Source organism: Glycine max, chromosome 7 (genome assembly GCF_000004515.6).
Source record: "Glycine max cultivar Williams 82 chromosome 7, Glycine_max_v4.0, whole genome shotgun sequence".
Classification (NCBI taxonomy): Eukaryota; Viridiplantae; Streptophyta; class Magnoliopsida; order Fabales; family Fabaceae; genus Glycine; species Glycine max.
In genome coordinates, this window is record NC_038243.2 from 42,465,123 (window position 1) to 42,489,240 (window position 24,118).

The following is a 24,118-nucleotide window of genomic DNA, read 5'->3' on the forward strand; positions in this document are numbered from 1 at the left end:
AATTTATTATTATGTCTACTTTTTATATATTTAAAGATTAAGTTTAAATTTTGTATCGACCAATTTATTGGTACTCACACCTCATATACCAATTTGATTACTTACTTTTACTATTCAAAATATTATTACATGAATAAAAATAATAATGATCGCACTATATTTAAACGAGAAAAACTCAAAAAAAAGATATTTTAATTGTGTAAAAAGGAATATTTCAATAAAGTCTAATTCTATAAGAAATCTTAATGCAATTTTTTTTAGTTATAAAAATATTTGTACGTTAGAAGACAATTACAAGTAATTTATCAAACTAATTAGAAATTATTATCATTTTTACAATTTTAAATGTTTAATTATTTTTTGTATAGACAGGTTTAATTTTTTCAAAACTAAGTAAAAATATTATTCAAAATTTACTTTATAATTTGTATAAATTGATATTATTATTTAATGAATTATTCAATACAACAAATATTGAATGGTAAGAAGACTATTAATATAAATTGATACATAAAATAAAATAAAAACTAGTAATTATTGAAAAGCCTTATGAATTATAATCCTTTAAAAGAAAGGAAAAATAAAGATAAAATTACATGAGATGAAAATTAAAAAGAAAAATCATCATGGATATCAAACCTTAGACGACCGATCATTAATCCAGTCAGGATATTATGTCAATATAGACCACTAGTTAAACCAATGAATAAATTATTCAACTATATTTTATTGATTTAAATTAATACAAAATTTATAAATAAGATATTATATATACGTTAAATTTATCTCAGATATTAGATATATGTGTTGATTTAGTGGATATAATTATTTGACTAAAATATATTTGGTTTTCTAACTTTTTTTTAAAATTCATCCCGTTTTAAAAGTTTCAAAATAGTCTCCTAATTTTTTTTTACATGTTTATTCTTCCGCTATCTTTAGTCCAAATATTATCAAAGATGACTTAGAATCAATAATAACATGTTTTATTCTTTCATTAATTTTAGTCCAAGCATTACCAAAGATAAAATAGTTCATTGTCTAATAAATTTTTCCACACTAATACTCTCTATCCAGGAGTTATCAATAATTTAATATTTATCTAATTTGTTTCAATCTAATGAAGCTCACTATTGAATCAAATGACAAAGTCATTATAGAGAAAAAAAAAAAAGACTTTTCCCATGTTATATGCTCCAATAACGAATCATTAATTTAACTAAATAAAAAAAAATTAGTTATAATTGTCATCTTATTAGTTTCAGCCACTCTAATTATTCAAAATCTACAAACCATTCTGAGCTTCCCGCTTTTGGTTAGAATTTCTTTGAATATGTTACTGAATTCATTTAAGTCATTTTTTTATGATAAAAATTAAATTTCATTTATACCTGTTATATCATAAGAAGAAGAAAAAACGGCATTAAACTTTTGTCTTGAAATTAGATTGATTGTCTCTCTTAAGTAAATAAATAAATAAAAGTCGAAGAGTCATCAGTAAGAAAGGGGGCTTGCTTGGGCAAGAATTCAAAAGCCTTTGACAAGGAGGGGTGGTTAATAACTAGTGAGAACAACAAATTTAAAAAGAAAAACCTTGCAAATTCTTCTTAAAACATACATGTACCAAGGAACTGTCGAAAATCTTAAGACAGAAAAGAAAAATGTATCAATCTCTGAACATCCAATCTTAACACTAAACAGGGCACCCGTTTAGAATATCCCAGTTAAAAGATTTGCAGCGGTGGAGATTGCAGCTCCAGTGATAGCACAATGCACCATATGTTCTTGAGATGTGTCTCCTGACGTAAGTGCAAGTGTTGCCCCAGTGATTCCTCCCGCCATTGCGCTATTTTTCTGCATCCAACACAATAAATCATAATCTTCTAGTAAGTACTGGCAACAAATGCAGCATTTCATTAATAATTAGTGATTGAACGATCAAATAAAAAAAATCCAAATCTTAAAAGTTAATAAGCATGAATGAATAGTAGAGGCTTGCTATAGTGTTGTTCGTTCCTTTTCATAAAATTAAAGGCACCATATATATATATATATTGTTGTTTAGAATGAATAACATCATTACCCAGTCATTTGCTCCACGAGCTTCCTTCAACCCATATGTGAGTCCGGAATATATTCCTGCTGCCAATCCTGCATTTAATTTAGATAAATGTGTAAGGGTCTCTTGTCATACACACCCCACTATTTGCCTTAAAATCTGTAACAGAGGTGAAAACCCCTTCATCGATGGAATAACTAGGCACAGATTATGAGCATGAGGAAACTAGAAAATGTAGTGTAGTCGTACAGTAGTCGACTCAAGCTTTGCAAGTTTGGCATTTATAGTTTACAATATCAACAAAAAAAAACTAAAAACAGTCTCTAATCATTTGCAAATTCATATATAGAGAATGTATCGCTACCCCATTGTAAAGACTCTTTCCCGGTATTCTTCACCTGATAAGCAACAAGAAAAAGAACAATTACCGGGGAGAATGGAGAAATTCATAATAATAATAAAGAAACTATAGATTTTGACAAGGTCGTCTCACCTAGTTTAGCATTGATTGACTTTACAATTCAGTTACGGAACATTATAATGCCACTTTTTTAAGATTCATATGTCTAGTTATTTGTTGGAACTTGGAATTAAGTTTATACTAAATTAACTCACCATTGCCTCAAGGGATTTGCTGCTGGTCTCTCCTGCATGTACAAAACAAAAAGGGAAAGATATGCATATTAGTAGTGTACTATTTTCGATGTAAACTGTAACTAAGTACTCCGTAATTGATAATTATAATTAATTAAACCATGGACACAATTTATATTGCTCACGCACTCCTAGATAATTTACTCAAATTATAATCTGCCATTTACCTCTGAGACCATGCAAACGATGTTTCTTGGCATTAGAAACTTCTGAAGGCATACCGCCAGTGTTATCCATCCTGTTGCCTATAATGAACCCATATCATGGACATTAATTATATATTAATAATGTACATGAAAGAAAAATGTACTAATTAACACACACACATAAACATAACTCATTGGTAATCAAGTCTAACTCTAGATAAAGTAGAAAAAGAAATGGCGGGGCCGGGGAAGCATTGCACCATCAACAGCTGAGAAATAGGCCTCACGGGACACAGCTTGAACCGCTCCAATCTGGAAGAAAATGAAAAGGCAGACGATCGATCAGCTAGATAGAGATCAGTTAACATTCACAATATTAATATTCCGAGAGATGTAAGGTTGGTCTGAGAAGGGAACCGATCTAGAAGATCATAACATGAGTTATTCGGATTTGGATTTCTATATACCCACTCGTGCGCAGTACTTCATTATGTGATCTATATCTATATATCTATTTATAGATATATAAGATCCATATGTGTAGATTTAAATTCTTATTAAGAAAAACTAACGATACTAACAATTAATATTTATAAAAAAAAAATCCAATATTCCCGCATATATGCATGCATGCACGCACCCACAATCAATTTTGAGAAATATATATATGTATAGTGAGAGGAGTTTCGGAAGGTACCCCAGAAGCTTTGACGAAACTCTCAGCTATGCGGTTGAGAAGAGGGTGGCCAAGGTCGAAGAGTCCCCCTTTGTTAAAGCAAATAACCTCATCAAGCGGAGAACGGGTCTCCAAGTTAACGTTACTGCTGCTACTACTCATCTTTATTGTTATTTTCTTTGCACTTTGCACTCACTGCACCCAACCAAAGAGAAAGATTGGGGTGACATGAGATGAAGAACATCAGGGTCGGAGAACACGTGTGTGTTTATATGATCTACACGTGGAAGTTCCTAAACATGGTGGCAATCCATCTGTAACTGAATTGACCACGTGCCTTTTCAGCATCAATCAAAATCAGACGATGACGATTGAATTTAGCTCCTTGTAGTTACATAGATCGAGTCGTCGTCTTCTTTGAGCCACAAAATCGAAATCTCCAAATCAAGTCAAGATTTGATGTTCTAACAATCAAACTTATACACTTTTGGGACTATCTTGCAAATCTTTGAAAATTAACTATACAAATTGAATGATTCTATCAATTTTTTTCTTACCCAAAGAAAATAATTTTTTTATGAAAACATCTCACATTTGTCACTTGAGATAATAAAAATCTTCGCATTATCAATTTTGTCTAAGTAAAAAAGAAAATAATAACACATAAAAAAAATATAACGATAGTTGTTTATTTTCAAATGTAACATAGGACATAAATGTTTTCACTTAAAACATTATATATTATTTAATAGAAGTCATTCAGAAAGGATACTAAGCAAGATATTTTTCAAGTTTTAATTTTTTAGACAAAAAGTTTTGAAGGTTTTTCTCCTTTTTCCCTCCTAATGTCGACTACGTCGTCCCTAAAAAATTATGTTACGGCTTGACAAGGAATATCTGGACAACGCCTTGATATCCGCCACAGCGCACATCAACCCTTTACGTTGTGGGAAATCACGAGAACAGTGCTATCTGGTTCGACTCGGCAACCCATTTCCAGGACCTTGGTTGCACTACAAGAATCCCCAACCCAATCCATGAGTAAACCGCACAACCAGTACAAACCCGTGAACAGTCGTAGAGAGACCACATCTCAACGAAATTAGCGCAAAGGCTGGGCATTTGCAAAACTGCAATTAGCATAAAAAGGCGGAAAACCAAAAATACAAGATGGATGCAAGGTCTAGCATGACAGCAGTAACAAACAACAATATTGTGAATACAGTTGCGGTATGGAAAAACTGCATAAGAGTTCTTTGCAATACTCAACAGTTTAATACAGATTTACAACGGCTGATGATTCCCTACATTAGTGAAAAATGGGCCTTAGATACTCACTGCATGTTTTCCTACCAACACATCCCACCACCGAAAAAAGAAAGGGGGAAAAAACACACGGAAAACCTGTGTAGGGCAAGATATTGGCGCCCTCTATCACGAAGTTCAAATACTGAGAAGGGTAAATAATATTATATAACATGAATGATAACCCCTCACCCGCACTTGGACATTCTGGCGGAAACTTTGTAAATAAATGAGCTGGAAGAGGTAAATTTTTGGAGCAGGGGAAAACACAGAATTATTTTTCAGGAATGTCATACAAAAACAAATACTAAGCTCAAGCCCAAAATAGCAAACTGAAGAATAGGAGCCAGATCCACCCACGTTGCTGTATTAATAATATCTTCCCGCCTCTTAGTGGCACTGTACAGTATTCCCACGTCCTCGATGCAACGCATAAGCAGAATTTACCCCCTTGTAGGTAAATTTCCTTCGTCTCAAAGCTCTATTTATGTAGTCAGAACCACTAACCCACCAGCAAATCTATACGTCAAATAAAACAAATAATCTGTCTTCCTGCATATGATTCTGAAAGCTTAAGATCCATTTACAGCCATCTCTGGTGAGGATTTTGGGGCAACCAATGGACGTTCTTCTCCACCCAATTGTATGCTATCTGATTTTGCATGCAAGCAATCAGAAAAGCTTCTAGAGGCTTCACCTTCTTTCTCTACGTGATTGTCTTCTGCTGCAATGTTGCTATTATTGGAACTGCTGCTTCTAGAAATATTTTGTACATCCCCCTGATTATCTTCGCTTGAGCTCATCCTCCCATCTGTTCGAGCACAGGAAGGAATGCTGATTGATGTTTTCTTACTGGGTAGCACAGCTTGGCTCAATGTTGAACACAAGGCAGCAAAAACACTATCTTTAGATTTAGAATTCTTCGATAACTTCTGTTTCTTCACAAGTTCAGGCTCCTTATCTTTTGAAGGTAATTTCCTCTTCAGCCCAAGAGACTCCATTATCCCGTCATCTTCCTCAGAAGTTTCTGGCTGCTTCCTTGGCGGTGGCTTGTAATCTTCATCATCCTCATCATCCTCATAATCAACCAGCGACCTTGGACTGAAAATCAAGACGAACAAATTATTTTATAGCATATAGACTACAAACAGTTAAACATAATAAAGTTAAAACTCTATAAATGAATAATATCAGGATCGGAGAAATTTATTAATTTAGAGTTATTAATTTATCGATAAATTAATAATTATTAATTTAAAGAGTTTTTAAGTAATTATACTGTACATACCAAACAAAAGGGCAAATTAGTCTATGCCTCTTAGAATTACGTTGCAGCAAACCTTGGGACTCAACGTAAATTAGTAACTACTGTGTTCATATGCATTGAAAATCAATAATGACTTTTGAAGTACAGTAAATGTAAACAAGAGGAACAAATGTGTTCAATGTATTCTTAAGCAAAGTTAGAGATGAACTCCAAATAGACTTGAACTTTAAAAGAAAACAGACAACTATTGAATCATATTTCAATAGAGTATAATATATTTTTTTTCAGTTTCTATGAATTATTAATTTATGATTTTCTTGGGACCGAAATTATAAAGGAATCTCACGAAAAATTATTATCTTATTAATTTATCGAATTTTTCAATTTTTTACATTAATCCAAGTCGGGACCGGACAAATTTATTATTTTAGAGAGTTTATTAATTTACCGAGTATTAATTTAAAGAGTTTCTACTGTACTAAGAAACGGAAGTCTACCTTAACTGTGAATAGCTTGCAGCAACTCCATTGGATAGATTAGGTTGCTGGTGTCCTTTCAGATTACGTGGAACAGAAGCAGTATCCTCCTCGTCACTGATCAAATAAACAAAAAATTAAGAGACTCCGTGCTAACAGTATAAACAACTGAAAATCTACTAGCATGATCAAGAAATAAGGTATGTACCTGTCCTCATTAAAGTACCGTTCTTCTTCTCTCTCCAGAGCACGCTCATCATTTCTTCTTCGAAGGTCCACTGCAGTAGTGGCATCATCATTTGTCCCACCATTATCCAAACACTGCAAGCAAGCACATAAACTCAAACTTGTGTTTGGCCCACAGTTCATGCTAATAAAGAAAAAGACTTACCTGCTCATATTTAACTTTCAGTGAGTGAATTGAAGCCAAATTCTCAAATTTCACCAGCTGGTCCCAAAAAGAATCGACTATGTATCTCAGCAATAATTTCAGATTTTCCTACACAATACAATATCATCAGCACAACATTGCTTTAGGCATTTAAGATCCAGAACAATTACTAAAGATTCACACCTTCCGAATAAACTCAAAAAGTTCCAGAACAGCAGAATGGAGCAGATTGTAGCGATTGCCATTAGAAACAAAGACATCAATAATTGGCTTCAGAACATTATTCCTAACAAAATAATTTATCAGATGCTCATCCTGCATGTTAACACTCCAAACTGTTAATGAAATACAAAATGAACAGTTTTTATAAAGAAAAAACATTTCTTTGGTAATAAGGAGGATGATCTCCAAACTAACAGATTCAACTTAGTCGCAAAAAATTAGACATCTAAAGAAGAAAGGGCTTGCAAGTTGCAACAGACAAAACTCTAGTTCAAAACATGATTCAAAAAAATATATATAAAATGAAAATTATTAATAATTTTGAGGAACAAGGGTATCAATTCTATATTCAAATTAGAGAACCTAAGTTTTGAATTGGGAATGGTTAGATTTAGACGGAAAATTAAAAATAGCTTCAAATATATTATATAAATGATAGATGATGTACATATGCATCATTAACAAAATGCTTAATGCAATCATTTTCTACCAGGAACTGAGCCCAAAACAACTTAAAACACAAATTTCCTGCAAGTACAAAATAAAATCATAAAATACAAGTCAAACTGAATATTACTAGCAAGTGAAATTTCATATATAAGTTTTTTTAAAAAATAGGCCCACAATTTGGAAAATCTGTTCCTTTGTTCTGTCTCAAGAACAGCAGAGGAAAAATTCACAGTAATAGACTAACAAAATAGGAATTCTCCTGCAAATGAAGTGCATTTGCTTATCTGTTTTCTTTCCTTTCTTTTTTTCTCGAAAAATGTTCAGTATCATTTCACTTCAGATCGCATTGGGTCATCCTTGACCCAACTTAGTAAAAAAAAAAAAAAAAAGATCTTGAATCAGCACATCTCCATCATTCACTCTCAAAACAGAAAAACATAATTTCCTGGCAATCCATGTCCTTATTTTGGCCACCATATAGCTAGCTCTCTAAAAATCATTGGTGTGTATCAAACCATTCGATACAATTCGCAGATCACATAATTTCTACAATTATGCTGAAGTATAATAAAACATTAAACTATTTCCAGGCTTTAGCTGCAGTAAAAGTTGGTTTCATGATACATAGCTGCCATTACAGTCGAGTTATCCATTATTTTCCTGTATTATCTGTTCACAGATTTACTTCTCAATCTGCTTTTTAGGAGAAATTTGTAGCCTGTAACATAGCTCTATTATACAAAAGTAATAATAGGCATCTATCTACTCAATGTAAATTCCCCCCAAACAGTTATCAGATTAACATTATTTAGAATATTCGCTTTTCAAGTCACAAATATCTGCATAAATGATAACTTACATGGCGAGAGAGAATAGTTCGAACGAACCGGACAGCACCAACAACCAAGTATCTTTCTGCTCTCCGTGTCAATAGCAATATTTTTTCAATCACATTATTAAGAAGAAAGTTGCACCTAAAAACAGCAAAGAGAACCATGAACATAATTTCCATGCTTAACAGCAAAAAGTCAACCGATACTGCAGAGCAACAAGGAAATACTTTATTCTGTATGGATGATGTAGGACACAAAAGCATAATAATTCACATATGTTTGATAGTATCTCCGGCTTTGTTCCACTCTGACACTGAATTCTTCGTCCAGGACCTATTGATTTGCCATTTGCATCAGCAGTATTTTCTGAAGGACAAGATGCTGTTATAACCTCAATCAATTGCCCCAAATGCCTCTCAAAGAATATGTCAATAATAGTGTCCCTCTGTCAGATAAAACTAAAGCAGTCAATAAAACAAGTTCAGTAATACCTATTATACGAACATAGAAATAGACTTTCATCTTACGTGAAACTTTAACTGACAAGTTTTTCCAACAATTCAGCAGATATATTATAAAATACAACTCAACATTCAAAATTTATCCCTGCACAAACAAAACTTAGTATGTTGACTTCAAAAGCAAAGCAAGAAAAAATTGATAGAACACCAGTTGATAAATTGAAGAATAGTATTTTATTAAATCACACAAAACACAGCAGAATTTGCTGTCCCAGAGTAAAAAACACTTAGTTGTGTTCACTGTCCAAATTATAAGATAACACATCTATCCCCCTATTCCCTTATTAAACATGATTAATAAAATGAAACTGATCCAAACTATCTGCCCTAAACTATCAACATAACAGTTACTATTCATTTCAACATATTCTAATAATGCATAACCCCTAGCTACTGTTCGTCTGTTCCTACTTTCTGCCAATGACTGTCAGTAACTCCCAGTTCCCATAAAAATACATCAGCCTGAGATTTATTTTACCAAAGATTAAATATACATAAAATAAAACACAATATTCAAATCTTAAATAGGAAAAGCAACCACAAATGAATTGACTCTGAATGCAAAGCTACCACCACTAAGTTAGAAATTACCCCCCCCCCCCCCCCCAAAAAAAAAGAACAAAAAATCAAGATAGTTGAAAGCAACATCCAATGGAAAGAGAGAATATTAATGAAAATGAGCATAGAAAATTACCATTTAAATAAAATACAGCCATAAAAAAAGTATATATATGCAAACAACAAGTATCAGGATATGAATTGAGTTGATAAATTTTAAGTCAAAGATAAGACCTCTAGCTAAAAATTAAGAACTACATAAGAAACACAAATATAAATATATTTCAGTCAAGAAGAATAATGGTCATACAAAAACAAGTTACAAACAAGGTAAAAATTGATAGGTTCCAGAAAACAGCACAAAGATGAACCTGTGGTCCAGACAATGTGCATGAGTCCAATAAATTGCGAAGAATTTCAAGAAACTGGCAGTGCATGTTCTCTCCAAAATCTGTTAACATTCCTTTAACCTGCACAAGATAGCATCAGTAATCAATACAAGCCGGACTAGCCTTCCCATAAGTCATAACTACATATATATATATAACAAATCAACTAATAAATATTGAAAATAAGTAGATAGCATCCATAAATCACATTTTATGCCTCCCAATAATTAAATTTTAATCAGTTCCAGAGTGTAGTTCAGAGTGAGGACATGGACTGGCCGTTGTATCCAATGATAATGGATATGATGCAAGTAAGTTATAACATGGTGTGGCCAATGAGTCTAAAGATTTTTTTAAATTTTAAAAAAGGAGCAATTTTTAATGTTTCCAATTCTTATTTTTTAACTTCACAAACTGCTTTAAAAACAGTATCACCAAACAGAACTTTTTTTCTTTTTCTTTTTCAAAAAACAGTTTTAAAATTATTTTACACGGCGGTTTTGAGGGGGGTGGGGGGGGGGGACACTAGAACACAATCAAACTTTCCCTTAGGGTGTTATGAAGCTTGAGTTCTTCAGATTCCTTTCTATCTGTCTAACCTTATGTCCCCCATCTTCCATAGGACCAATCAAACCCCATAGTTACTTTTTGCAGTAACTGTTGACAGTTCACACTCTCAAAAAACAGTCCAGTGTCTCAATCTTTCCTTTCCTTTGGCTCTGAACCATAAGCAACACTATACCATGCCTTGCATTCATTCTTGAAGTAATACATCAGTTTTACTATCACAGACTACACATATATCCTACAACAGTCTGCAGCACTAATACAAGGAAACAAGCAAAACACCCCACTAAATAACACAACTGACTTCTGGTTTCAAAATTGCAGTATAGCAACAAAGCATACTATATATAGGTTCACATACAATTTTTTTTTTTTTTATTTATTTCTGCTAACTCTTTATATATGAATGTCATCTAGAAAGAATGTATGAACTCAGTTGCATACAGAACATACCAAAAGTCCTAGAAGAGCAAATCCTTCCAGTCGAACAAAATAGGATCGCAGAAGATTAGGATCTTGATTCAAGAAAAGAATGAGGATATCTGTTCTGCAACCATCACAATGATTTCCTATTAGAAATTAATCATAAGGAAAGTAAAAAAATACAAAAGTCAAGTGAAATTTTATGCAGATCAAATTGGCAAAGGGGAAGTAATACCCAGTTAACACAAGCTTCTTGTCTTGACTTTGCAAAACATTGGTGACAACATCAAAGATGCCTTCGTTCATTAGTTCCCTATAGACATTCAGAATTTGAAAATGTAGTTGAATTGGGATTCAAATCATGAATTGGAAGACCCATTTTTCGAATAGTGTCGTGAATTGTAAGATTCATGATCAATAATAAAACATAACATATGCAATTAACAAAGAGATATTAAAGCACATATCATGATTAGGAACTAAAAAACAACTCTTGGAGCACAAGATGCATGAGTTCTGTTAAATTTTGTTATAATAGAATAATATTAAATTTATTAAATATTAAAATTATATAATAAATATGCTGCTATTAAATTTATTATATATTAATTAAATATTTGTATTTGAAAAATTATAACAGATTTTATGGTAAAAATATTTAACAGTAAATGAAATAAAAACAATTATTACATTTGATACCACACAATACTTAAATATCACATCAATAGTTCAAAGTTGAAGCACAGTTTCTCAAAAAAAATAAATATTGGAATCAAATATAAGCAAATTCTAACTACTTTGACCCTATTTAATAATATCATCCCAGAAATACTCTTCAATTTATTGTGTTTATAATTCCAATAACTCCTTTTTATTCTTAAATCAAGTTCCAATGAAGGGCACTTTAGGAAAAAAGATTATTTTTCAAATGTCATTAGAAGAATTAAATGACATTAACCAACTTACTTAACCTCGGGTAAGTTAGTTAAATTTTTTTTTTTTATTTAGGTCCGAAGGTAGTATGCAGCATGTGCCAATTGTTATTCAGGTGTTTCCAGTAAGGCTAAGTTAAAAGATCTAATTAGGTCCACTATCACATACTTCATAACAGACTAGGGAAAAATAATTCCACAGAAGGCTACTGTACACTTCCAAAATAAGTGGAGGAAAAGGAAGCAGCACCAGTTCTTTTAATATGCTTAACAAAATTAGTTCTTAAAAGACAAGCAGCAAAACAGGCTGTGTCATGATGACCATTCAAATGTAACATACCTAAAAAGCCGAAGCTGCTGGACCATCTGCAAGCTCTTGCTCAAACTACAAAACTCGTGTAAGAAATAAACCTGTTCATCCCACATAAAAGGCAAACAGTATTTAGAATAAGAATCGATTAAACAAGGCAGCATTTACATTTAAGCACTATAGAAATACAACCATACAAGATAGAAAGAACTACTAACATAAAACCTCAGTATGTAATAAAAGTTGCATAGGCATAATTCATTTTAAAGAAAGTAAAGCATTAACCCTATTCTAATAAAAATGTAATTTCGCAAGTATCTACCAAGTTACCCCTGTTATGGCACATCTTCATTTACTTGACTTTTTTGGAAGAAAAAGTAAGATGAAGAATAAGCATAGCACGTCACTATTTTTCGTTTTATTTTAAGGTGATAACATGTTCATAACCAACTCAAAATATGGGAACATGAAACTGAGAAACAAGTAGATACTATTTACTGGGATTCTATTTCTTTTACAAGTAAAATGTAAAACTTCACCAGATAGAACCACCTGATTGCAAATATATAACAAGCTACATCTTCAGGCAGGAACAAAGTCAAATATGAACTAACATCACGATGTAAATTGTACAGTAGCACACCCATTTATAAGTTTGTTTGTTAGATGAGTGGTCATAAGAGGGATGGGAGGGGAAAGGGGATAGTTCTGTCTCGAGTACAAAATATAAGGAGAAGGGAATGTGATGAGAACCCAATCCCCCTGAAACATTTGCTTATTGGAGGGAGATGAGGCCCATAAGGGGGAATAGCTTTCCTTTCCAGGTATAGCCAAAGAGAAGCAAATAGAACAATATCTTCATCAAGGCTTACCAAGTTCTTCTTTGATTCTTGAGAGGTGGTGGGCGATTTTAGCCTAGCAAACAACTCCTGGATAAATGTACTGTCATCCTTCAACAAAGAGACAACCTAAAAAATAGCAGAGCAGACAACAATAAGGACAACATTTACTAAATTAAATGATATGTCTTCATTCCTTGTTAATCAAATCTTACATGGGCATTGTTTGAATGTATTATGGAGTTAAGATTTGCACCAATACCCTCATCCAAGACTCTCGCCAGAACAACATCCTGAAAGTGAGAAGGGAAGGTAAAAATCACATTGAAGACGAAAACAATCGGCAATTAAAGGCATAAAAAGAGTCAAACCTTCAAAAAACCAACTCTATATGTCTGATGTATCTTTGACAACACAACGGGATCTTTTATAGGTATCGCCTACAAGAGAAAGTAGGTAAAATATTATTAGGTAAAATTTCCTACCACATCTACAGAGTACAGATCTACCTATATTGCAGCTCTCCAAAAATAAAAAGATAACATACCATACCTCCTTAAAAACAACATGCTCCTTTAAGAATTTACGATGATGTTGAACACAAGGAACCTCTGGATCATCTGCATATTGCTAAACCAAGTGGTTCAGAATGAAGAAATGAAATCATCTAAATCAAGTACATCAAACTTAAACCTCTATTAGCAGGTAAGAAAGGCTAAAATACAACCAACAAATTATAAAATAAAATAAAAGCAAAACCACATAATGGCTAAATATGAATAGCTCATGTCACTTAAATGGGGGGAAATTTCAGAAGAATGCACTTACACTCGAAGGCACCAATAATGTCCACTATAAAGTCATCACTAAAAATTCTCTCAAAAATCGCTGGACTATTTAGCAGAACTGCAATGTAGCAAACATATCACAAGAATGAATGAGGACATAATTGACAAAAATAAGGATCTAAATCAAAATGATGTAAAAATGAATACTGACCAATCCCTTTGACTATTTTGAAAATCATGTGAAGGCCATCAATATTTTCCAAGTCTTCACACATTCTGAATACTTCCATCAGCTTCCGAAAAAACTCTTGCTGCAATATAAACACCGGTGAAAAAGGATGCATATATAAAATGTACAAGCAGAAAAGTGCCATTTCAGCTGCATTAGACATGACAAGAGCAGGGGGCTGCAACGCAATGTGACAGTGTGATAACACCATTATCATGTGTTATATTAAGTATTAACAACTAAGATGCCAAGACTAGAATGAGTTTGATTATGTATAGGAATTGGGATAAGGACTCTTAGATCTGTGATATGCACCATCACAGTAAATTCTACACCAAAAACAACATTGAAAAAATCTAGAAATCATTATAAGAAAAGCACAGGTTTGCAACCAAAAGATTGAAACTTAAATGAATGATAGGAGAGATCACCCAATTATGCAGAACGAAGGTCACTGGTGTACCCAATGAAGACAAAACATGCACTAATACCCAAGTTTTAAGTTAGCTTACATCACTTAATATTAGTTCTGTAAGCCGCAACTGATCTGCAAAGCCACTGTCAACCACAGTCTGCAAACCAAAGGGCAAAATAGATGAAAATATATTTGAGTTTCATGGCTTACGTGTGTGTGTATTGTTACTATTCTATATAAAAGAAATAAACAAAAACAAGAAGATAAACAGAATGTCCAAACCTTTAGAATCAAAGGAAGTGTTGATAGCTCAACAGCAGGCAACTCCCTTGGCTCACTGTTTACACTGTGAAATGGCTCACCTGAGATATCCAGCAAAAATAATCATACTTAGTAAATAAAACAGTAAACAAGTTGATTAGGCAAACAAAGCAAAAGAAATTATCAAAAACAGTAAGTAAATAGCACGATTCAGCAGTACATATTATATTCTTTTGTTGCAGAAACTAAAACCAGCTCCTAGGAAATAATTTTCATAGATGATCTATTGAACATTCAAACAATGACACTAAAACAGAAGCACATCCTACAAAGAGCTAATAATGAGATTAAAGTTTGCATTACTTACTATTTAATGTATTAAAATGCATATTCCTCTGGACATTGCAAATATTGTCCCTGACCAAAACAAGCAAAGGTAATTAAGCTCAATCTACAGCAGCAGAAACAAAACCCAGAAAAAACATAACTCTGGCAATCATTAGCTAGTTGTAAGTTATAACCATATGTAAGAGCAGCCACTAGGCTCTTGAAAGCTAAGTGCCAGTTCTGTAGCATATTCTGGATCTCTCCATGAGATGATTGTATCTGAAGAACAAAAGCATCCATCAAACTGATAAACACCATGACCCCTTTTATTCAAGCATAAATGAAAGACAAATTCCCTTTATTGAAAAAGAGAGGGAGGAAGGATAAAAGCTACCAACTACCTTCTTGTTTCCTATATATATCATCAGAACTGATGCGATGCAAAAGTATGTTCTCATTATCCTCTTCATCATAAACAAATAAGCCCAGCTCTTCTGATCGCTGCATTATAAGATTTTTTATTTATTTTCAATGCAATGAATCTCAGAGTTTGTCTAATAAAAGAAAAAAAGAAAAATCAGCTAAACGATATGCATTTACATGTAGTAATACCTACTGACAACATTTTTTGAATACCCAAACCATATTAGCTATATATCACAAATATTAACATGGGGGAAGCAGAAGATGTAATGGTACTCAAATTTTTTTTATTGGCAAATGTTAGTTGTTAGTTGTTTCTTAATGCGAGGAATTCAAACCCACGACCTCTCCCCCCTCCCTTCACCACCAAGCTAACCTTACAACTCATATAATGGTACTCAGATATTAGAAGAAAGCAGCTAAAATTAATATTTTCAACAATCCTAAAGGAAAATGTTATTAAACAGATAATTTTATAATTCAAAAGACAAAGATAAAAGCATCCATCGGAGTTAAAATCATGCAACAAATGGTAGGAGTGTGCAATTCAACAATCTTCAGCGCCCTATGTTAGCTGACTCACATGCAGGATCAGAAATTGGTGAAATTGCCAGGCTGGATTGTGGAATCAGTCCACTCTTTAGTTATTATGGTGCAGCCGACTTTGCATTCAGGACTATAGTGTTAATTGAGGGTTAAGAAGATAGTTCACGTTTAAATGAGGATGCAAAGGCTTTTGATGTGGACTATTTTATGGTGCACCCTCAATTTAAGGCTAATAGGCCACCCTCAATATTGCCCTCCTTTTGTCAGTCCACCCATGAGTTATTATGGTGCACCCAACTTTCTTCCATTCAAAAGCGTTCACATGCTGTGGACTATTTTCTTAACCCTCAATTACACCATAGTCCTGGATTTAAGTCTGATCTTGAAGCTATATGAATATGATTGCGTGACAAGGATGGTGATTGATCATGAAAACTATGTAAGGTTGATGTCCAACTTGATGATTACAAGGATTGACTCAGTTTGGTAGTCCTTAGCTAGAATGATAGTTGATAAGAAGACTCCAACAAATTGGTGGGACCGTGTTGGGAGTCTTATGGAGATGAACATCCATACTTCAAAAATGTTATTTGGATATTAAGCTTGACATTATGTAGTTCCTCGAAGTGTGAACACAACTAGAGTTTCAAGCAAAGAGGTCAAATACAAATTCTAATCCCCTCTTTGAAATTACCTACTAGCCAACTACTTGTGCGTCTTAAATCTTAATTGTATTTGCTTTTGTTTAGGTCTAAACCAAAAGAAGAAACTGATCAAAGCATAAAACATTGAACAAAGTTGTATTTTATAGGCTAATTCAAGAATGACCAAAAAAGAAGCAAGCTACGAAAGGGAAGAATCTTGAGCTAAATCTGGATGATGTTTCGTCCGACAATGACTGGATTGTGGAAAATGATGATGGAACAATGAAGGTTTGGATGTGGACAACTTGGATGGGGATACTCCACATTGAAGATAAGGACTTGGTTCAAGACCAAGATGCAAAGGACATCAGTGATGCCCCTAATAGGAGAATTTGGATGATGGAGATGTTAGATATGATAAATTATATATCTAGATTTTGATTTATGCAAATGGGGGTTTTGTAGGGGAAAAAATCCAACTAAAATGAAGGGATTTCAAATAATATCTAAAGTGAAAAAAAAAATTGGAAATTCTTTCTCTTTCATGGTCTCACTCTCACCATGAACTCTCCCACCTAAAAACTTTAGTGCATCTCTATCTATGTTGCACCTTGCTATTTTAATTTTTTCTAATTTAATTGAAGCAATTAAATTAAATTCCCATACATTTCAAATTCCATAGAATTTTGAAATTCTCTATCCAAACACTACCCAAGGGAAAATAAAGCAGATAAAAGCAATAGGCAAGCCAATTACAAATGCAGGCTTCAATAAGAAGCAACACAAAAGCCTTTTTCCACCAGGTGTAATAAGCTACACAGATCAAATGATACCATTAACCAAGCTGTCATGTCACAGATAAAAGCTTCATCAAAATAAAAAGATTTACAAACCTCTAAATAATCAACAGAGACATGTCCAGTACCCTGGTCATCCCATTTCCCATCATCATTCAGACGATATACCTTGACACGCTGAAATCGAATTAGAAGAGAGATTAAGTAAAAAGAAATCATCATATATGCCTCTCAACCACAGTTTATAGCAATATAGAAGCAAAGGTTGTAAGAACATATTCCATGTAAGAATTTCAAAATACACAAATTGTATTATAATATAAGTAAAAATAAAACAAATAAACTACATGCATTAATCTTAAGCAGACCAACTGCTGTCTCTTGTGAAAATAGCTATATTGTTCATGTAATAGAATCACTGAAATCTAAATCATAATGTATTTGTTTGGAAATCTTTTTATTTCCTCTTTCCTTCAAAAACAATTTAAAGGCTCTGCTAGAAAGAATGTGAAGCAACTAGCAGCTGAAAACAAGTCCGAAAAAGAAAAGTGTTTTTAATGAGCCAAATGAAAAAAGAATGCCCCCTACTTCCAATTTCTCTTACAATATTATTGGTAGGAGCAAAATCAGAAGAACAAAAAAGAAGGAAAGAAATATAAACTCAAATTACATAGTATAATAAAAAGAAATTTCTTTCTACATCGATAGTAATTAATGAACATGAAGGACTGAATAAAAATTGACATTATCATTGATACAAAATTATTTCATTCATGACTTTCAGTTCTGAAGACCAAGTGGATGACATTTTGGTTTCCTAATTGTTTAACAATCATCGTTTGCAATAATTTATCTCCAAAAAGTATTAAGGTATCTTTTCAAGTTAAGAAATAAACATCCAATCAGACAAATTTTACTATATTCAAAAGCTAATCCTGACTGTTTGAGGAAACTGGCATGCCAAGAAACGAGAGTAATTGAAATTTAACCAGAGTTTGAACCTGTCTCACATGAGAATACTAACACCAGATAGGATCTTCTTTCCTCACTTGTAATAAGGGTGTTTTGCATAAAACAAAGATTAAAGCACTGAAAGGATAAATATACTACTACTGAGTACTGATCTTTTAATACAAAGTCTGTTTTAATAAGGGTGTTTGCAAAAAACCAAGATTAAAGCACTGAAAAGATAAATATACTACTACTGAGTACTGATCTTTTAATACAAAATCTGTTTTACTAGTAAACAACATGTGAATTTTTATTATAAAATAAAATGGTTGATAAATTCTTAAAAAGTTAAACTAAAAAACTGACCAGTCTACACAAGAGAGGAACGAGTAGCTTATATGAAAACAAGCCAAGAGACAAACAACCTCATGAGAATCCAATTAAATGCCAGAGAAACTGTAACAATTGGGTATAATTTTTTTAATTTAAGTGGGATCTCATTAATGACTAGGGAAACGATTAACAAATCTAAGAACACGATATCAAGTATCATGTTATGAGTCCCACATTGAGTAGAATAGGAAGCTAGATTACGCCATGAGACTCCCACATAATGGACTAGTCTTTTGGGTTGGATTTGCCTGTTGTGCTTAAGTCAAAACATATCAACAGATGCCAGAATTAATAATTTACTATTCACGTCATTGAACATTGTTATGGTGAAAGAAGTACAATTCCAACTCTGAAAAGAAAGTGGTAGCAAACACAACACAACAAGCAGCATTCAGGGTAGTAACAATCAAAAGGTTGAGGAAATTAAGTAAGAAAGGGAAATAGTGCAAGTAACCCTAGAAAAAAGAAAATGCTTCGTACATTTAGTGAACACCAAGCTACTAGCAAGACATCATCAGAAGACTAAATTGGACCATAAGTCCATAACTAGTGCACTGCCCAGTGACACGACAACAACTTTACTAATTCTACCATCACATATTAACAGTAACGGATAAATATTCAAACGGATAAAATATAGAATACTATCCAACCAAATTGAATCCAAAATCCTCAGATCTAGCATCAAGAAATTCATCTCTGGCTCAAATAAGTCTTTGTTTATCCAAAGGTCTTAAACCAAACATGCCAACACTACTGGATTCTTGTCTAATAGTAATAACGACAGCTCAAAAGAGTATGTGCCCAACAAGTTTTGAAGGTAAAAACTAAATTCTTACCCATCAGTTCAATTTCTAACTTCCTAAAAATTCCTGGGGATAAGGTCCACGAAAGCATATCCAATTATTATAGCAAGAAGCATATATCTAGATTCAAGCCTATTTGCTTGGATAATTTAATTGGCACCTAACAAGCCCAATTCTTCACGAACAGAAAGCATGGAACCATATTTCCATGCATAACCAGTCCTAGAGTATTCAAAGGTCAATTTCTTATGAGATGAACTTGCTACCATCCACGCCATACACACACACACACCCCACCTAGCCACATTTAAAAGAACAGTTTATATCACAACTTAATACACAAAAATTTCTCCGTGGGGGATATTATAGAAAGCTTTGCCTCCACTAAAAAAAAACATATGGGTCCGTCACTGCAACAAATGGATTGCTTAAAACATAGAAACCACCAAAACAAGTTGTTTAAGAAACCACGCAACGGAAGCATAGCAGAACACGAGTGATATACCAAGTGAAAACCAATTCAAATGAATTTACGAAGCTAACACTTGAATCTATCAAAAGCCTCCAATAAACTAAATCGAAACGCGAACTCCAAACAACATCAAAAAGCAAAAAACCTTCAGAGACTAGATTCTAGGGCAAGGCAGAAGGTCTCCAATTGCAATAGAGAAGACTTGCCTGCATCGAATTAGTGTTAGGTTGTGATTTCTCCGGCGCTCCCATCGCAAATCCTCGAAATTGAAGCAACAACGGGCACACTCAATTTTGGGGGGCTTCGAATTAGGGTTTTGAGGAGAAGGAGGATGAAAGTAAAAAACAATTGCAGCAAAGGAAGTAAGTTTTGCGGGATCAACAGGAAACCCTAACCGCCATCAACATAGCAGCGTGCGTGAACTTTCACTCCTCTCCCTCTTCTCTCTCTCTCTCTCTCTCTCTCTCTCTCTCCCCCCTTTAATATTTTTTCTCTGTCCAAGACCTTCGATTAAGCAAAACGAGAAGTAGAAAACTATTAACGCATTGAATTAATGATGTGGATTCGCATTAATGCCCCTGGAGGTTCCGGAAAATCACGAATGGGCCATACACTTCAGTGCGATCCGTGCGATTGCGCGCTTCTTTCTGTCGCATTTTGATCACATTGGACGGAGCGACTGTTTGGAATTTTGGAAAAACTAGACCAAACCGATTAACTGAGTGAACGCGGGGCTTTTACACCGCGACAATGGTTCCTGTGTTTTTTTCTCTGTTTTTCAACTTTCTGCTCCTTTGCCTTCAGGGAAAAAAATTAAATGAAAATAAGTAATAAGTATTTTTTTTGCAACATAGCTTTATTTATTTTTATTTCTTTCATTAAAATATATTTATTATTTGTGATTTTTTATGTTTTACATTCAAACAAATCATTAAGGTATTCTTTGGTAGAGTAAAAAGAGATGAAATTAAAGTTTTAAATTAAAACAGAATATAAATGTGTAAATCATATTTCTTTATTATTCATTTCTTCTTTTTCTTTCACTTTCTTTTCTCTGCAAACAAATAGAGCCTAAGATTATTAGTACAATCCACATTAATCATTTGTGTGAATTTCTGCAATATATTTTTATTTAACTTTTAGAATATTTCAATTTTTAAATAGATATCATATAAAAAATAAAAAAATTATTTGATTAAGCATTAACAACTTTAAAAATATAAAATTAGTATTTTAATTTCTGCATTGCAAATAATAAGTATTTGTTTTATACAATTAAGATTATAATAAATAAATAAGTCTAATAATATATATTATATTACAATTGAAGTTTGTAATAAAAAAAATTAAACATATAAATTATATTTTAAATTTGGGATAAATAATTAATATCGTTATTGTTATTTTTAAGTATTGATACTTTTTATCACAGCAGTTACCGTTAGTTATTTGAGTAGTTTGTTATGACAATTACTAAAAGTTATTTGAGTAGATAATTGATTATGACAGTTAGTTGGTTACTCAAGTTAGTTATTTTGTGTCTTTGTATAAATAAATCAACTTTGCAATACTTTAATGAATGAATCCTAAAATTTTTTCATTTATCTTTCATTTCTGATATAGTATCAAAATTTTTGCTTCCGTGCCTATTGCTTTCTTCTTTTTTTTCTCTCATGGTCATGGTTGTCATTGATGATTCTAACCCCTTGATTCTTCATTCTTCCGACAATCCTGGCATTGCCTTAGTTTCTCATCCTCCTACCGGTGAAAACTACAATTCTTGAAAGAAAGCAATGTGCATGGCTCTTCATGGAAAGAACAAAATAGTTATTTTCTATCTTTGTATAAATAAACCAACTTTGTAATACTTTGATAAATGAATCCTATAACTATTTTCCATCTAGCTTTCATTTCTGATATTTTTAAAAAATATTTAAATTCAAGTTAGAACTAGAGATATTGAAAATTATAGATTGAAAAAGATAATTATTTGAGTTAAATTATTCAATAGATATTAAAACCATAAAAAATATTGGATGCATGTTAGGATTATTTTTGTGGTGTCATTCCCGTAAATAGCATAAGAAGGGCTTTGTAGGATGTATTATCTACTTTTGCATTTTGCATTTCAAAATTCTATAAAATTTTCTTAAGATGATTTTTTAAGATAAGCATAACTTTGAAACTTTTCAATCACATATAATCTTCATACAAAATTGAAAATTTTCAAAGTTGTTTATGTTTTAATGACATGACATTCTCAAATGTATGCTGTTTTTTTTTTAAGAACTTCAATTTCTACTTCAACCTTTTTCTAGTGGAACGAGGTTCAACTTTATTTAAATGAAGTTTTATGTGACTTTGATTTTATGGATGTATTGTCAGATGTCTCATCCCTATTAATTACGAGTTTTGATTCCTTGAGGTCCTATTACTTTATACCTACACTTTATATATAAATAAAATATCGGGAAGACATTGAATTTGAGGAAGACATTGTTATTTTGTTTTAAGACATAAATTCGATATTTTCTCATGAATAAAAATCAATGGAAGTTATGAACCTCACTTTAAACATTGAAACAAACTATATATAAATCCAATATCAAGAAGGCATTGAATTTGAGGAAGACATTGCTATTTTGTTTCAAGACATAAATTCAATATTTTTTCATGAATAAAAATCAATGAAAGTTGTGAACCTCACTCCAAACATTGAAACAAACTCCTCTCTCAAGTGCCTTTGAATAGATATAATAAAGAATCTCACACCTTATTCCTAAGGTTTACTTTATACTCTTCCATAAACACAATGCTAGCACAAAATTGTCTTTTTAGACTAATGGCCACCAAGCAAACTTTTCTTGCTAAATTCTTTCAGTTTTTTGTCTAGTTGTATGACTTAGCTTAGATGTCACAAATGAGTTTGGTCAAGCTTTAAAATATAACATATTGCAATTGCACCTATAATTATCTTGAAATGTATATAGTCCATTTTGCAACTTCTAATTCTTAACATGTCAAGGCACCTCTAGAAACTCTCAAGACTCTGGCGTATGCTCAATTTGTACAACCAATAAAGTCTAAAGTGTTAAAAAAAGTTAAGTTATTTCGAAGTTTAGGAAGATATGCCACATCAATTGAAGTATCATAAAATTATCAATCATCTTCATTATACATTTGCCAACAATGTTACATGTATCATTTGTAACACCCCAAATACTATAAATACATCACTATTAAAAACGGGTAACTTTTACATAACATAGCTTAGGACAACCTCATGTATGCTTAGGTATGCACTGGACCTGATATTGCTTTCATAGTTGGCGTTCTTGGTAATTACCAGTCGAACCCTGGGAATGATCACTGGATAGTTGCTAACAAAGTGATTAGGTACTTGCAGAAGACTAAGGAGTATAGGCTTATATATAGGAGAGTTGATAGCTTGAAGGTTGTGGGGTACATAGATTCAAATCTTGGTGGGTGCTCCAATGATAAGAGATTAACTTCTGGATATTAATTAGGAGTGCTAGTATGCAAACCATTTTGACCACAATAAATACTCACGATCCTCTAGCCACATGAGATATCAATATAATACATTTTATAAATGTGTTAAACCCGTTCGAGTTTCCAAACTGGTTGGAGATCACTCAATTTTATGAAACCAAATTAATTTATAATAGTTTGATGTGACCATTTAATTGATCAATTTGATATCCAAATTAGTTATCGATCCAATTGATCAAATCAACTGGTTCGATTCAATTTTCACAATCATGCTTTAAAATATATTTTTATCTATAAAATAAATATAAAATTTAAATAAAAATATCAAATAAATATGATTATTTATCTTATTTTATATTTATTATCTATTTCAACATATAATTTTATTAAATATTTATAATTGAATAAGTCGACTTAAAAACTTTTAACTAGTTATAATTAATTTTTGTATTTTTGTTAGTTTTGTCTAACATAATATTTATATGTATAAAACAGCAATTTAACACACCACTTATTTTGAATGAAATAAAATAGG

The 24,118-nt window shown here is 32.4% G+C and overlaps 2 protein-coding genes across 4 annotated transcripts; both read right to left on the reverse strand.

Moving 5' to 3' along the window:
* Nucleotides 1–1,578: 1,578 nt before the first annotated feature.
* Nucleotides 1,579–3,772, reverse strand: LOC100808144 (outer envelope pore protein 16-2, chloroplastic). The gene is made up of 7 exons (XM_003529485.5): nt 3,557–3,772; nt 3,120–3,171; nt 2,881–2,958; nt 2,675–2,706; nt 2,424–2,457; nt 2,084–2,151; nt 1,579–1,854 (listed from the first exon to the last, which is right to left on the reverse strand). The coding sequence occupies exons 1-7, from the start codon at nt 3,695–3,697 to the stop codon at nt 1,711–1,713; spliced, it is 549 nt and encodes a 182-aa protein (XP_003529533.1). The 5' UTR covers nt 3,698–3,772; the 3' UTR covers nt 1,579–1,710.
* Nucleotides 3,773–4,768: 996 nt separating this feature from the next.
* Nucleotides 4,769–20,737, reverse strand: LOC100808669 (serine/threonine-protein phosphatase 4 regulatory subunit 3). Of its 3 annotated transcripts, XM_003529486.5 has the most exons (24): nt 20,277–20,593; nt 17,545–17,625; nt 15,440–15,539; nt 15,233–15,317; nt 15,079–15,128; nt 14,733–14,812; nt 14,548–14,607; nt 14,018–14,117; nt 13,847–13,924; nt 13,571–13,638; nt 13,390–13,458; nt 13,234–13,311; nt 13,052–13,147; nt 12,210–12,280; nt 11,173–11,250; nt 10,968–11,061; nt 9,930–10,028; nt 8,707–8,924; nt 8,506–8,620; nt 7,158–7,289; nt 6,975–7,082; nt 6,792–6,904; nt 6,605–6,700; nt 4,769–5,941 (listed from the first exon to the last, which is right to left on the reverse strand). In XM_003529486.5, exons 1-24 carry the CDS (start codon nt 20,319–20,321, stop codon nt 5,413–5,415), a joined length of 2,643 nt encoding a protein of 880 aa, XP_003529534.1. In that variant the 5' UTR covers nt 20,322–20,593; the 3' UTR covers nt 4,769–5,412. The 3 variants fall into 3 exon arrangements, 1 of the variants encoding a protein (XP_003529534.1); XR_001389272.2 differs by lacking the exons at nt 4,769–5,941; nt 6,605–6,700; nt 6,792–6,904; ... (1 more) ...; nt 7,158–7,289; nt 8,506–8,620 and adding an exon at nt 9,007–9,085 and having other exon boundaries at nt 8,795–8,924; nt 20,277–20,735; XR_003267749.2 differs by lacking the exons at nt 4,769–5,941; nt 6,605–6,700; nt 6,792–6,904; ... (2 more) ...; nt 8,506–8,620; nt 8,707–8,924 and having other exon boundaries at nt 9,943–10,028; nt 10,968–11,056; nt 20,277–20,737.
* Between the last annotated feature and the right edge of the window lie 3,381 nt (nt 20,738–24,118).